Genomic DNA, 15,335 nt, shown 5'->3' on the forward strand with positions numbered 1-15,335 from the left:
TCTCTCCGCCTAACGGAAAGGGAAAGCTGCGGGCACTGTCCCGATCGTCGGCGCTAGTCCTCTTCAACGATGGTGATAAGGACACCACCCCACGTGAGAGCAACCTTCATGCCTCAAGTAAATAATTAGCGCTGATCTTTGTTTACAAAAGTTATCGCTTCCTTAATCTCAATTTAGTCATCCTGTTTTGTTATACTGCATGCTTCTACTATATAGATAGCAAATGCTGAAGGGGACAAAAATGTGATAATCTGACAGTCATATTGCTCTCTCTCTATACATATTTTAATCCTCAGCATCAACCCATACCAGGATTCCCTTTTTATCTGACCGCATATCTTCCGTCGGGAGCACCCGTAGAGACTTATTGAAATACGTATCCACAACGAGGAGTTGTGGCTGGATCCATAAACCTCTTTTGGAAGCCAACAGATTATAACGGATGGTGTGTCGGCTCACAGGTGCTAGCTGGACGACCATGGTCTTTGGGCCACTGAAAGCAAAATTCTCACTAGCTTCCATGGTCAGATTGAACGTAAGGAAGTGCAGTGACGGGTTTTCCAAGGTGTACTCCATGTGTATCAGCCCGGAAAGCTTATGTGATGGAATGGCAGAAGCGAGTACGCGGGGTTCACCAGCCGGAATCACAAACCGCGGTATTTCGAGTGTTGTTACTGTCAGGTCGTCACTTGCAGAAGACGAGCCACTTTCACTTCTTCGCCATTGGATTTCAAGAGCGAGGTTAAGTGCGGTCGGCCGTCTGTCACCCAAAACAAGCTTCTGGATATCCAAGATAAAATTGGAGTGACGAAGCTCTTCAGGACGAATCACTAACTCGCCCGGACTGACAACTGCTTCAAATCCGATTTCAGAGGTAGCACCACCGTTGAGGCTTAGTACAACAACAGACATTTTCTCGATAACTAGCGGCTCGCGGGCAAAAGAAACGACCTTTGTATCAAGGCACCACCTCTGCTGCAGCCCTCCCGGCTTCGAGTCCTGCTGAGATCCGATCAAGTCATCAGGAACCGCGAAGAAATCCGGCCATGGCAGCGGACTAAGTCGAGGCAGGAACTCATAATTTGCCTCAAACGGTCGAATTATGGGTACTATTAACCGTGAAGTAGCGATTATGGGAGTTTGTACGTCAGAGACGAGATTGTATACAGCGGACACCTCGAGCTCATATTCGAAACTGCTCTCGGTATTAGAAAGAACAACCGGCAGTTCACGTTGGGAAGCGGGTTGTACCGCCCCAATCGGCCGCTTGACAAAGTGAGATGTTTCTTCTACCGGCGTATTAGACCCAGGTTTGGGAGATGTATCCTCGTCGGCCCATGAAATCCTAGCTGGGGAATCGGGGCTGCCGAATAGTCTGGTCTCGGCAACAACATCGGCAGCCTCATCTTCTTCATTGTCGATCAGAAGATTGAGGACAATACGTTCATTGGTATAATAAATGGTCTTAATGTTTGGAACTGTTAGTCGAATTTTAGGTGGCTTGGGTAGGATTTTGCAGCGGTTAACATCACGGCCTTTGCCGACTCGCCTACGAGTTGGGCCCTTTGCCGCCTCCTGCCACCAAGATGATTCTTGTTGATTCAGATCCGTGATAGCACACGTGAGCTCGAATGCCTCTTCCGCAACCAGTAGAGTCACTGAAGCCACCCGAGATTCTCCTGCTTCCCGAGGAATAGAGGTCAGATTATACACTTTAGTTTGGGAAGGCCCGATAGTAAGGTCGGCAATCCCAGTAAGCGCAGCCAGCCCATTTGTGGGTGACTGAAGAGCAGACAAATCTGGAGTAACGCTCGGGTCGCGCAGGGAAGGTGATGATATAATGCATGGAGTAACTGCGTCTGCATCTGTATTCTGGTCCGAATGGAGCTGGATTGGACGAAGGCAACCCTCAAAAGCGAGTTTAAGGACCGCAAAGCGAATGGGAACCGACGACTTCTGGGCACAGGACCTCAACACGAGCTGGCCCTGTAAAGGTTCACCAACATTGCCTTCGGCTTTCTGGAAGACAAAGGTTGCGATAACTAAAAGAAGGGCCCGAATGTTAGTGAGCTCCTTTGCAATTTTCAGGGCCCTATCTTACCGCTCGAAACAATATCCTCCGCTTTAACCACAATAGATGGCTTCGGATTGTCTGACGGGAGGTCTTCCAGACTTCGGTGGATATCGTAATGCCAGTTAGGACGCGGCGGGAGCGCTAAAGAACCATTGCAATGTCAGAAAATATGGACAGAAAAAAGAAAAGAGGGGAAAAGAAAACTCGAAAGAAGGCAAAGAAGCCTACCCCAGTTTAGCAACTCCCAGTCAACCCTTAAAACGGTTTCACTATCTTTGACTCGCAGCGCACATTCTCTCAAGGCCCAGGCAAACCTCTCCATAAGATACCACCATCCAGAATGCCGCCAAGTTAGGGCCGACCAAAGCGGACGGAGAGTTTCGTAAGCTTCTAACCACGAGTTCATACGCATGTACTCCTCTGCGATCTCTAAACTAAGACTCTCCGTCATTCGTACTTGATTTCGTTTCGAGAATTCGGCCAATGCCGCCTTGAGAGTATCCAATATCAATGATGAATGGTCAAACCCACCAGTGCCAGTCTGTGAAGCTTCGACGTGAGACTCTGGTGCAAGATATGTGTCATAAAGATAAGCCTTGTTAGCTATCTGAGATGCAGGAGCCTGTCCTGGTGGTATCCGATCTTCTGGCGGGATTTGCTTCGCCAAGGCTCGCCGGTACACGGTATGTTTTGCTGCACGATATAGCCAGTATCCCTCATGGTGAAGCCGTTCCCACGGCTCGACTTCATTCCCAGGAGGATGCGCCTTTACGTGCGGGACGAATATCGAGTTGTGCTCATTATACTGGTCATGGGAAATTCCAACAGATGTAAATTGTGGAATGTGAGCTTGATGAACGAGTTGAGCCATTACCAGTGACCACCTAGCTTCCCAGGCTTCCCAGCCGTAGTTCCTCGTCCCTTTCCCTCGCCGGTTCACAATATCTTGTATACGGCTCCGGTGATATACCCATGCTCGTACTGCAGAAGTCGTATACCCGGTATGTAGTAGGCAACGAATTATGCGGATGGCAAGGGTGTCTGCTAACAGTCGTGCATCATTGAACTTCGGATCCCAGCCAGCGATGTTTTCGAAAACCTCTTCCCCAAACAGGGTATCGTATGCACTCTCGTAATTTTTGAGGGCCGCATCTATTTCCTGCCTAAACTCCGCAAATATTCCCATTTTAAATTCGTACCTCGTATTCCATCCTTGAAGCGACAATGTTTGAGAGGTTCCACTCGTTGGCGGGGCCGTTGGGGGTGGTATACTGCCCCTATTTCGTTTCCTCCGAGCGTGTTTGGACAGATCCCGATAATATTCCATCAACGAGGGCTGCAAAAGGGACAGTAGGGACCTTGTGAACTCTCTCAGCTCCTCGGAGCTCACGTCGGGTGGAAGAATGAATATCGACTTTTGCTCCAAATTGGTTGCTCGCCGAATTCCCATGATTCGATCGTCGACATCTCCCAAGTCGTCGCTGTTAGCTTCTGGCAGAAGAACGACAACAAAGCGGGTCTTGTAGCCAGAGGCGGACCACTCTTTCCTCAGGCTGTTGATTTCTATCTTCAATTGATTGTCACGCAAAGAGCTCATGTTTGAGTCAAGGCAAAACGGGAAGAAGTTTATCACCACAGCCGGAACCATCTCCTGGTGTTTTGCAGCCCACAGAGGTGTCATTATGCCGTCGGGAAACGTTGGGGAGCCGGGCGTCAACGGGGATATAGGCGAATGAAGGATAAGCGAAGATCTATGGTATCCGCCATGGTCTTGAGTAGCCGTCGGGCTCGTAGGTGGAGACGTAGGGGGAGGATTCGCCTTGCGCGGAGGGAGTCTGTAATTCTAAGGGAGAATTAGCAGTTTCATCAGTGATGGAGAGATGTCGAGGTCGTGGGAAGAACGTTCAATGCGAATATTATAGGCGAGTTCGAATAAATAGATGACGTACCCGTCCAACAGACTTTATTTTATATTCGACCCGGGGTCTCTCCTCAGAAATATCGTCCTTGGGGCCTTGCGACGCATCTTCAGCGAGAAATACACCCCGCAATTCCTCCGCAACTTCCCCCTCCAAAGGCGGGAAATCAGACTCTATTACAATGCCATTCTCTTTCAGGAGCGGATATGGACATGAGGATTCATCTGTATGCGATTCGGAGTGGGTGCTATCGGCCTCGAGGCCACAAAGCAGAACGAATGGGAAGTTATTGGCGACGTAAGGTTGGGGGTAGGCGTCCATTGCGGACCAGAACTTGCTGTGGACAGCGACAGGTCACCGCATATCTTGGGATAACAATGTCTCACACACGGCCACTAGAGCCGATTATAGAAGCTGTGCGCGCCGTCTGGAGGTTGTGCGGCGCCGTGGGCGAGCTTTGTTGTTGCAATTGTCGTCGAAGTCCTCGTGGAGATGCGCGGGGCACAGTTGTCACTTGTCACCCTCAGGGCCTCAAGTTAGACTAGCTTGCAACAGACCGTGTTTTGCCAAGCCGCAGCCTGAAGACTGAAGAGCAGCTCGGAGGTATACTCCGTCCAACTGGCGTGGGATTATTGTTATCCATTATTTATTTGACATTGATTGATTTACAAAGTAATCTGAATAGGATTAGTCGAGGATATTAGTTGTTCCATGGCCTCAGTCCAAAGCTTTTTAATTAGTGTCACGGGCATGATCCGTATTATTTCCCACGCCTCGCAGCTCAGCCATTAGTGTGAGCCGCAAGGCACAAGTGCGTGATATATATTATTATTCACAACTAGTCTGTTAGGATTCAGGTAGAATAATATGCTCGGATATGATGGTACTACTAATACCGTACTAGTAGATCCTCCGTAGATATGACGGACACTGGGCGCCTACTTTCAAACACCTAGACCTAGTGTTGAGAGCATTCTCGGGGTTCTCGCCTTAATCTCGCGCAGTTGACCTATATTAGCATTGTCGGTCTGAAGCTCACGCCCCCCTCGCAATGGCTTACAGCTTTGCATATACTATTGTACCGCCCTTGCCTCGAAGTGGTGCATACCTGAGGGAAACGAGCTTCCACTCGAACATGCAGAGACTAATCTGGAACCTGCAGTCTGAAGATAGTAGAAGCTTTGCTCCACGCACGAGGCGTCTCAGCGCAAATCGACACTAAAAACTTACTTGATGGAGACTCGTGCCGTGCTGCCGGCATCGCTCAACACCTGAACATCATGTAATTGAACCATGGTTTCGATTAGATCTTCAATAATCCATCCTGTCCGAGGGAGAACAAGAGCCGCCGGAACGATAGGGTTTCATCGCAGGGGCACAAGCCGACCGATGCGTTCTGCTCCCACCCGATCATCTCCAGGGTTGCTTCCAAACAAATCTTGGCCTTATCGCGCTCTGCGGCCTGATTGGAAAGACCGGTTTCGGGTGCGAGGAGTGCAGACAACTCTCGAGTTTCGAGTCGCACGTCCTCAAATTTGGATCTGCGAACCGTGTGGAGCGGTGCAGCTGGAAGAGTTCAGCTTTTGGGAAAGGATCAGTGGGTCTCTGGGGTCCGGCTTGAGCACAGGGTCATTCCTGATTCGAGCATTTTGATTCCCTTTCCTCGACCCTCTCAAGGGATGAAAAAGATATCTTCCAAGGGGTCGCAGAATCACAGACAGTGTAGTGTGCACATCGCGCCTGATGGAGGGGAGGCGTTTCGATTATCTACTGCTCTTGTTCTCTTCTCCCTCCGCGATCCTCATCTTTTCTTCGTTTCATCAATAGACTTTAGATCCCTTCTGCCCCTCACTGTGCTTTATCTGCAGTACATATCTTGACTCAATTTCTGACGACCTCCTTTTTGGGATATTTTGCCTTTCCCTCCCCATTCTTTTGTCTGATCTCAACAACTCCTAATAGTTCCATTAACTGCCAAGTCCTCGTTGCTTCTCTCGTCTCTCATTATACTCCCGTCTGTATGAGGTTCTTGTTTGTCTAGATCAGCGCTTGCAGTTCCACCTCCCTCGTTTCTCCGGCTCTGAACGGAAACCTTCAAGGCGTGAAGCTCAACCCTCCGGCAAGGAGGTGTGCCTTGCCCTGCGCCCTGGATTCTTCTAAATCTTCCAGTTTAGGTTCACCTGCTCCATACTTTCAACCTCACTGGCACGAGCGTGGTGCGTCAATCAGCCATTATTGATCCACGCCGTTGAGCTAGTTCCGTCCCCCTTCGATTCCTGGTCTTTCTACTGGATCATGCAAACTCGCACTACCCTCTCGCATATATCGTCGTCGGTGACTGTCCACTAGGCCTGAGGTGGTGGAGAGGCAACATTCCGAGAGACCTTACTAGTATTACCTATAATAGCCCCGGTCAATAGTCACCATGGATCGTGCGGAGAACCAGCAACATTCCGCAACCACCCCGGAAGCCCCTGTCCAGTCTTCGCTCCTCGCAAGACGCCGCAAAAACGACCGTTCAGGCGCGCATGCTGGGAATTCTTCTACAGCTGCTGACCCGACCTCTCCGGAAGTAATTACTTCGCTAATATCCTCCCTTTCAGCAATTTCCGTGCCCCTACAATCGCATTTCGACTTGAACGTCCCGCGCATTGACTCGGAAACCAACCCTTCATCCCCAGTCTATTTTCCACCTGAGAACCTTGACGTTTCCGACCAGCAGCCACCTAGTGAGCATGGCTTTGGTGTGACCTACGGTTCGCACAACCCAGCCGAGGAGCAGCTGCCACATAGTCCTTTCTTGCACCCAGATGATGCCGCAGCGTCGCCAGTTATTCGCATGGCACGGGCGCCACCGTCTCCGAAATCACCAAAATCTCCCAAGTTCAAACTGAATCCCGAACGGCCTGCGTCTGCTTCTGCTGGAAGGCCGACCTCGCGGAGCTCGTATAATTCCTACAGGGCCACATTCGAGGATCCTGCGTTTGGCACGATCACTGCAGAACCTGGCCCCCAAAAAGTATCAGCAGCGGCGAGTATCCATTCGACGAGCTCTAGAAAAAGTCTAAAAAGCCTCTTGAGAAAACCGTCGCGCGAATTTACTGGCGAGAAGGACAAACAGATTGAAAGGCTTCGCAAAACAAATAGCTACACCGACGGCTTGAAGCACAACATTCCGCGCAGCAGGGCTAGCTTGCGGTCCCTACATTCAATGGCCGACGTTGTTGAAGAAGGAAGGCCCACTCAGTTTGCAGTGGATGCATACCGGGAGCACTCAATCAGCACTCCTACAGGAATGGAGCGCTCTTCGTTACAAAGCAACCACGACAGCGCACCAAGCACACCGGGGGGAATTGGAAGTGGAAGAATTATCCCTGCTCGGGAGTCGTCCTTGCGACACGGCTATTCTTCCAGCCCGAAACACCGTAAAAGCGGCCGTCATAGTCGATATTCATCAACCGCTAGTAAGGAAATTAAAACGGATAGTGGTATCTCAGGCGTTGGCAACGAAACCGAACAAGTGACAAAGAGGATCCAAGAACTGAGAGACCAACAGCAGAGAATAAAAAGCGAGCTGGAAACCGATAATACGCCTCAACATCCGACAAAAGAACCAACAAGCGTGCAACAGCCACCCTCACGGGCGCGGAGTGATACTGGTGGCAGCATCGCGCAACATGAATTGATCATTGATGAGAGTGCTCCGTCTCCAGCTATTCTGACTGGGAGAAGTCGGTCATTCCCTCGCAATAGCCCCCAGATCACGCAGAGGCCGACGATCGTGTCATCCCAATCTTTTGCGACAAGACAGTCCTTTGACCGAACAGATCCTATGGAGAAGCTGCGGAACAGACATTCTGTGGAGTCGCAGCAGGCGCCACGACTACATAAACGGTCTCCATCCGGTCCAACTTCTCATTCCCGTTCTTCAGTTGTGGGCGAAGACCGCCCATCAAGCGCAGACTCGGTTGATCTTGCTGTGTTTGAATATGTAACCTCGCCGAAGCTAACACAAAGGGTACGTCATCCTACCAGCGGCCGCGTGATAGCGTTTTCAGAAGTTGGTGACCCCAAAGGTCATATGGTGCTTTGCTGCCTCGGCATGGGGTTAACAAGATATTTGATGGCATTCTATGATGAACTAGCGCGATCTCTTGGCCTCCGACTTGTGACGCTGGATCGGCCTGGAGTTGGTGAAAGCGGCCCTTACGTGAGTGATGCTGGGACCCCTCTCAGCTGGCCTGGTAAGTAAGCTACCATAGCTGTGAGCATGGCAACGCTAACCTTTCCAGATGATGTTGCAATTGTCTGTAACCATTTAAAAGTCACCAAATTTTCTATCTTAGCACATTCAGCGGGTGCTATTTATGCTCTTGCTACAGCTCTAAGAATACCACAGCATATCCGCGGTCGTATCCACCTATTGGCGCCGTGGATCCCCCCTTCTCAACTTTCCAACATTGGGTCATACAAGACCCCTGTTCCAAACAATGCGGTACCTTATTCGCATCGGTTCCTTCGGGCCTTGCCAACCTCATTCCTCAAAATCGCCAATTCGAGCTTCATGAGTGCCACGAGCGCAAGTCTCACATCCAGTCTTCCCAAGTCTCCGCGAAGAAGTAAGCGTCGTGCCACCATGAAAGATGGCTCTCGTCCAATTTCTCTAGAAGCCAAAGATGGTAAACAACAGTCGGAGAAAGACTTCAAATCAATGGATAGCATCCATGTGACTCGCAATGTCAATGGATCTAGTGATGGAAAGACCCAGGTTATTACCAACCAGACTGCGATTGACTCCGAGGAACGTGAACGCCAATCAGACTACGATAATCGACTGACGCATAAAATATGGGAACTAGCCACAACTCACGCTAATCCCGCTGTTGACTTGTTGGTTTGCTTAGAGCGTCAGCAACCAATCGGATTCCGATACGTGGATATCACCCGAAATGTTGTAATTCACCATGGAAGTCGAGACACTCGTGTTCCCGTTGATAATGTCCGATGGTTGGGTCAGACTATGCGGCGTTGCGAGGTCCGGGTCCTCGAAGGTGAGGGCCATGGACTAATGGCTTCAGCCACAGTAATGGGCAACGTCCTTATGGAAATTGCTAAAGAATGGGAGGATTGGATGACTCTGGTTCAAGGCAAACGCAGAGCGACACTCGGCACCCGCTCTGGGGCCATGGTTGCAGCCTAGTCTTAAGCCACCACCTCCCTGGGAGAGATCAGTCAAAGAAAGCAAATGAGACCACCATGGATCACAAGGTGGATATATGATTATACGGCCTTGACTTGATTGGCATTATGCTGTCTGATATGGGGGTTTTTCGAGCGCTACCGCTGCGGGTTCCGCGGTTGTTCTTCATCTTCTCGAACGGAATTGATTTCCTTGCATCGACTTATATGCACTTCAAAACCCCTTATATCCAACCCTGCCTTTTCTTTTATTATTACTATTGTTTCCACTTTTTGATCATGATACCATTGATTACAAAACCACACTCGATAGCATAGACATTTCATAATCTAATTCTTAATAGAAGAAATTGTACCAGAGGCCATTCTACAGTTAGTTATGATGAACGACGATGGGTAAGAGTACGGAATGCTCTCTGGAGAAATCCACAATGCTGCCTTTTTTAAAGTCAAATATCCGTGACATTAGGCTCCTTCGTCAACAATTTCGATAGTTACCAGTCGATAGTTGACTTTGAACTGTCGTCCTCACGAGGTAGACCATTGCCATCGGTGTACCGCCTGCACGGGCCGCCTCGGGGTCCATTTCGACTTCCCCACGCGCCAGGGAACTCCGACAATATAACGCTGTCAACGGAGACATCATTTATCTGGCTCCAACATTGGTTCCCCAAGGCTCTTTTGACCACTCCCCAAGCCACCCTACGCCTCGGGACCTTTGCGCGCTCGCCAAATGTTCGGTCTTGACTCGCGCCGGCCCCCCTATGACCTAACCCGCGCATGTTCTACTTTTGAAGAGCTCTTGACCAATGCTACCAGCATACACATTCGCTTAAAACCACAGTCGCCATCCCATAATAATTAAGTCATCACAGATTCCTATCTCGAATTGAAGTGTCCCACCTTCACTTTCCGAAATGATCTCCCAAAGGCGCATTCGGGCTCTCATCGTGACGACGCTGGCTGTGTTCATATTGTACTTGCACTATTCGGTATGCAACCCATCCCCTATTGCCATCACAGTAGTAACTAACGCGCGTGAATACACAGGGTGAAAGCCAAAGCATTCAAAACCAGAAGTTCTACCAGTCGACCGTTGCCGCAATAAACGCGGAGAAGGCGAACGCGGGTAACGCAGACGCGGGACATCATCTACCGAATACGAACAAGGAACATCCGGCCGAGGGTTATACTTACGTCGATGGAGGTGATGATAAGCAGGAACCAGCGATCCCTAAGGCGCAACCGGAGGTGCAGGGACAGCCGAAAACTCCTGAGGACCAAGGTACTGAGGAGATTCCTATTGCGGGTCGGACGAAGATGACGGTGTCTAAAGGAAAGGACCAGGATAATGGTCGGGCTGGGGCTGGGGCTGAAAACGTACCTACAAAGGACAAGAACGAAGACGAACAGGAGAAAAAGAAACAGCAAGAACTTGAGGATGAGCAAGCGAAGGTGAAGGCCGAGTTGAACGGGATATTGAAGCGGTCGCCGAGTAAGCTTGCGCGCATGTTCGGTTGCATTTTTTTTATTGTTCCTGTGACTGACGCTCTATAGTTATCGTCTTTTCGAAGTCCTATTGCCCGTTTAGCAAGAAAGCCAAGGAAATCCTCCTAGAAAAGTATTCGATTGTACCGGCTCCGTTCGTCGTCGAACTGGACCAGCACGCGCTTGGTTCGCAGCTACAGTCGCTTCTAGGAGAGAATACAGGCCGTCAGACGGTCCCAAACATCCTAGTGAACGGGAGGAGTATTGGCGGCGGGGATGATATCGTTGCATTAGATGAACATGAAGAGCTCGCGTCAAGATTGAAAAGTCTAGGTAGTAAGTGGCTTCAAGAAGTCGAACGGAAGGAGACCGATAGCACTGATTAAGCCTGACAATGTTCTTGACTACCTAACTTCGGCAAACCCTGCCTTTTGGTGAGCGGTCTTGGCACGGATCACAGAGATATTGAGGATGGGATGTTATTAATTGTTTCTCCTTTTTATCTTTGTATATATTTAGTATGATTCATGATGTGATAATGTATATTAGCATATTTCCCAACAATCTAATCGGCAACCGGGCGGGTAAGATGCACTTTCAAACAGGGCTGTATACTTCGAGGAAGACTCGAAGTGGTCCTTGATGCTAGAGAGGAACCCTAGAACCTAACGGACGCGCTAAACCCAATTCGACGCTAAGCGACGCACAACCCCGTGATTCGTGATTTCGCTCCACCACCACCGGGAAAGATTGTGTGCGCGGCTTTCGACTGATTTTCGATCTTCTCGACGACCCGACTGCTCGACGACAACGACAACCTGCCCCCTCGGACATTTTAAGCCCACGCAGCAGTCAAGATGCGGTACATTCACTCCGAGGAAACGCTGCCGATTCCCGACAATGGTGAGCTTGCGACCCTGGTTTTTTTATCAGCACTTTGAGTTGGGAGGAAGAAGATACAAAACGTTTGGATTGAGATATGGTTGTTTGCCGCACCGGGGAAAGACAAAGGAGTCATACACCAGCTTTATGGGTTGCGGCCTCTTTGGAAGAGCCGGATTGTTCGGCCGCTGCGAAGAAGGAATTGTGGTGGTGTTCGTATTGTTGAACCCAGACTGACTCGAATTCCTCTCTAGTGAAGGTTCACATTCGTTCGAGAATCGTGACCGTTGAGGGTCCCCGAGGTATGCATACCCAACATTACACCTAGATTGTCGACTTTCGTGGTTTGAAAGTTTTGGCGCCTGGGATCGGATGGCAATTGACATGTATTATTTATAGGCAAGCTCACCAAGGATCTCTCTCACATTGCCGTTACCTTCGGCCGCCCCAAGAAGGACCTTATCTCCATTGAGATGCACCACGGCTCTCGCAAGGGTGTCGCTACCCTCCGCACCGTCCGCACCATCATCAACAACCTCATCATCGGTGTCACCAAGGGCTTCAAGTACAAGATGCGTTACGTCTACGCTCACTTTCCCATCAACGTGAACATTGAGAAGAACGCCGAGACTGGCCAGTTTGATGTCGAGATCCGGTATGCAACTTTTCTCGTGGTCGGATAAGACTTGGTTTGCGAGTGGTAGAGGAGTAAAATATGTTACTCAGTTTTTTCCTTTTTTTTTTTAATCTCGCAAACCGGTCATATTTGGCATGGATATATTGGATTGTTGTGCTAATTTGTGTCCAGTAACTTCTTGGGTGAGAAGTACGTCCGCCGCGTGGTCTGCCAGCCCGGTGTCGATATCATGACCTCCCCCAACGTCAAGGATGAGCTCCAGCTCTCCGGTAACTCCCTGGAGGCTGTTTCCCAGAGTGCCGCCGACATCCAGCAGATCTGCAGAGTCCGCAACAAGGATATCCGAAAGGTGAGGGATAACGAACCGAGTGGACCGAATGTACTACTAACCATCGCTTCAGTTCCTTGACGGTCTGTACGTGTCTGAGAAGGGTAACATCGTTGAGGAATAGATGTAATGTCCGCTTGGTGGGTAGTTAGGGTGTCTGGAGATTCCTTTGTATTTTCGCCATATTGCACCAGGAAGCAAAGCGAAATGAAATCCAAAAATTCAAGACCATGAAATTCATATATGCCCTCTTTTTTTTTTTTTTTTTTCCTTGTCCACAGATATGGCGCTTTCTTAGCTGGGGCGTGTTGTGTAGAGCAAAAACTGTGTTCATTTTTGTACAGCACACTCCAAGGTTTATTGAAACCATTATGGGAGTAATAGTATCTTAGGGTCACGAAGTGTATTGGTAAAAGTCCGGAAATGCTGGAGCCCGGAAGTGCGGTGTTTTGCTTGTGATGCAAGGCCGCATGCCACTTCAACCCACCTCTTCACACAACTTAACACCGTCCCTCATGATCAACCTCCCTGTCAGCCTCGTGGGTAGCAAACAAGCATGTGAATCAGACCGGAGGGGCGATATCCTCAATGACTTCATCTCCTCATCGCGATTAGGATTAAACCGCCCGCCATGGCTGTTTACGCTTTGATCTTCGCTGTCATCAGCATGGTGCTGGATGTGACGCTGTTCTGGAAAGAAGTAATCTCCACCCATTGCGCACATTCCATCGATCTGTACTGATTGTTTGTCTATGTATAGCGACTTTTTTCATGGTGGAGGTCCAAGTCCCCCCGAACTAGACTCCGCCATGAGTTGACAATAGCAACTAACTACGAAGACTGGGAAGAGTCGGCATTCCAGCTGGATGAGCTTCTCAGCTTGGATCTATGGTGATACTCCCTCTGGTGTCGATTTAAGAATTACTCCACTGTCGCTAACATGTTATAGGCGCCAAAACCCATCAAGCAAGCACTATGATTCTCGCCTCATCATGGGCAGGCTGACAGGTCTGATGGCCGCTCGGGAAGATGATGACATCCTTACGCTGGTCAATCTTCTTCGATCAGGCCTCGTCCGCAACCTTGGCAATATCACCTCACCCAAACTTTTTTTACATGCCAACGCAGGCACAAAGCTGTTGATTGATGACTACATCACGCAAGTCGCACTCTCCATTCAGCATGTGACGGCAGTGCAGACCGCCCCGGTGCACGATAGCGGGTTTACCTCCCAGGCCAAGGTGGAGTTGCTACACGATACGCGCCAGGCGTTTGGAAGAACAACCCTACTACTACAGGGTGGTTCGATTTTCGGACTTTGTCATCTTGGTGTCGTCAAGGCGCTTCATTTGCAGGGCCTCCTGCCGCGTATTATCACGGGCACGGCGACGGGAGCTCTCATCGCGGCGCTAGTTGGTGTTCACAACGAGGAAGAGCTGCTGGGTATCCTAGATGGCGGAAATATCGATCTTTCTGCTTTCGACCAACAACAGGAAGAAACTCAGACTTCGTCCTGGTCCAGCCAGTGGCTCCTTCCGTCAAGCCTCGCAAATAGTGAACTGATGACCCTACTGCGGCGTACAAAGCGGTATTTTAGCAAAGGTTACTTCCTTGAAGCCGAGGTATTAGAAGAGTGCGTTCGCGCCAACTTGGGCGACCTCACATTTGAAGAGGCGTATGCTAGGTCTAAACGGATCTTGAATATCACAGTCGCAACATCGGGCCGGAGCGGAACACCAAACCTACTCAATTACTTAACGGCACCAAACGTGGTACGTTCCTTTTCCCAATTCTATAGGTGTACCCCAGCTAACCACCTGAAACCGCAGCTAATCTGGTCTGCCGCGGTTGCTTCCAATGCAACCAATAACTCCCTCTACCCTCCCGTGACAATCTACTGCAAGGATGAAACCGGCTCTGTCGTTCCCTGGCCACACAGCGAGGACGTCATTTTCAAGCCCTGGCGCCACACCCATTATGAAGAAGGCGAATCTCCGCTTTCCAGAATTGCTGAGCTCTTCAACGTAAACCACTTCATAATCTCCCAAGCACGTCCATACATAATCCCTTTTCTTCGTTCGGAGCTCAACTTCCTTGACCGACGGCCTACAACAGGCCACTGGAATATAGCTCGGCCCCTGACTCGCCTGGTTGCTCTCGAAATTGGACACCGTCTTCGCCAACTCAACTATATCGGTCTCTTGCCATCTCCGCTGGCAAGACTTCTAATCGAAGAGTCAGTTCCGGGATCCCACCTAACCCTAGTTCCAGACCTAAGACTACGTGATTTTCCCAAACTCTTCCAGAACCCAGACCAAGCTAGCCTAGCTCATTGGATACGAAAGGGTGAACGCGGCGTGTGGCCTGCTGTCTCCGCACTGAAAGTGCGGTGCGCCGTGGAAATCGAGCTCGACAAAGGGTACCAAGTCGTTCGAAGACGGAGACCAACTGCTGAGACTCTTGGGTCGGGCTTAGGGATATCGACTGTGCCGCCGCAGGCAACGACTATGGCGATGGGGTCGGACTACTTGAAACAAGACACGCCGCGACCACAGCCGAATGAGGGTATCCCGAGGCAGCGACGGAGCTATAGTATTGACCTTGCGGGTGCGAAGGATAGGGATCCAAGCGTTACGTTGACAAGCCCTGATCAGTTTACTCCTAATTTGGGTTCGATTTAGTTGTCCACCTAGTGAAGTTTCTTGCAGCTCTCGAGAATGTATCCATAAGTATTACGTACTGTACCATTATTTGCCAAGAACTCAAGTTGATAACGGGGATTGATGAAATTCAAGTATTACATAGATT

The 15,335-nt window shown here is 49.9% G+C and overlaps 5 protein-coding genes across 5 annotated transcripts; 4 read left to right on the forward strand and 1 right to left on the reverse strand.

Annotated features, from left to right (window-relative positions):
• Positions 1 to 285: 285 nt before the first annotated feature.
• On the reverse strand, positions 286 to 4,314 carry ASPSYDRAFT_25369 (uncharacterized protein; the record flags this gene model as incomplete). Its single annotated transcript, XM_040844154.1, has 4 exons — positions 286 to 2,042; positions 2,102 to 2,215; positions 2,303 to 3,917; positions 4,024 to 4,314. 4 exons carry the CDS (start codon positions 4,312 to 4,314, stop codon positions 286 to 288), a joined length of 3,777 nt encoding a protein of 1,258 aa, XP_040707084.1.
• Positions 4,315 to 6,418: 2,104 nt separating this feature from the next.
• On the forward strand, positions 6,419 to 9,193 carry ASPSYDRAFT_138507 (uncharacterized protein; the record flags this gene model as incomplete). The annotated part of the gene is made up of 2 exons (XM_040840848.1): positions 6,419 to 8,237; positions 8,286 to 9,193. 2 exons carry the CDS (start codon positions 6,419 to 6,421, stop codon positions 9,191 to 9,193), a joined length of 2,727 nt encoding a protein of 908 aa, XP_040707085.1.
• A 916-nt stretch (positions 9,194 to 10,109) lies between these two features.
• ASPSYDRAFT_140028 (glutaredoxin) lies at positions 10,110 to 11,066 on the forward strand (the record flags this gene model as incomplete). The annotated part of the gene is made up of 3 exons (XM_040841005.1): positions 10,110 to 10,184; positions 10,243 to 10,687; positions 10,750 to 11,066. 3 exons carry the CDS (start codon positions 10,110 to 10,112, stop codon positions 11,064 to 11,066), a joined length of 837 nt encoding a protein of 278 aa, XP_040707086.1.
• A 471-nt stretch (positions 11,067 to 11,537) lies between these two features.
• ASPSYDRAFT_138768 (60S ribosomal protein uL6) lies at positions 11,538 to 12,651 on the forward strand (the record flags this gene model as incomplete). Its single annotated transcript, XM_040840869.1, has 5 exons — positions 11,538 to 11,583; positions 11,817 to 11,864; positions 11,962 to 12,217; positions 12,371 to 12,548; positions 12,601 to 12,651. 5 exons carry the CDS (start codon positions 11,538 to 11,540, stop codon positions 12,649 to 12,651), a joined length of 579 nt encoding a protein of 192 aa, XP_040707087.1.
• A 70-nt stretch (positions 12,652 to 12,721) lies between these two features.
• ASPSYDRAFT_219528 (triacylglycerol lipase family protein) lies at positions 12,722 to 15,329 on the forward strand. Its single transcript, XM_040844107.1, has 4 exons — positions 12,722 to 13,227; positions 13,288 to 13,418; positions 13,477 to 14,299; positions 14,357 to 15,329. Exons 1-4 carry the CDS (start codon positions 13,159 to 13,161, stop codon positions 15,206 to 15,208), a joined length of 1,875 nt encoding a protein of 624 aa, XP_040707088.1. The 5' UTR covers positions 12,722 to 13,158; the 3' UTR covers positions 15,209 to 15,329.
• Positions 15,330 to 15,335: the final 6 nt, after the last annotated feature.

This window comes from Aspergillus sydowii (genome assembly GCF_001890705.1).
Source record: "Aspergillus sydowii CBS 593.65 unplaced genomic scaffold ASPSYscaffold_1, whole genome shotgun sequence".
Taxonomy (NCBI): Eukaryota; Fungi; Ascomycota; class Eurotiomycetes; order Eurotiales; family Aspergillaceae; genus Aspergillus; species Aspergillus sydowii.

Coding starts and splice junctions, on each gene's coding strand:
- ASPSYDRAFT_219528 (XM_040844107.1), top strand. CDS start 13,159: ATGGCTGTTTACGCTTTGATCTTCGCTGTCATCAGCATGGTGCTGGAT. Junction 13,228..13,287: donor TGACGCTGTTCTGGAAAGAA/GTAATCTCCACC, acceptor GTCTATGTATAG/CGACTTTTTTCATGGTGGAG. Junction 14,300..14,356: donor ACTTAACGGCACCAAACGTG/GTACGTTCCTTT, acceptor CTGAAACCGCAG/CTAATCTGGTCTGCCGCGGT.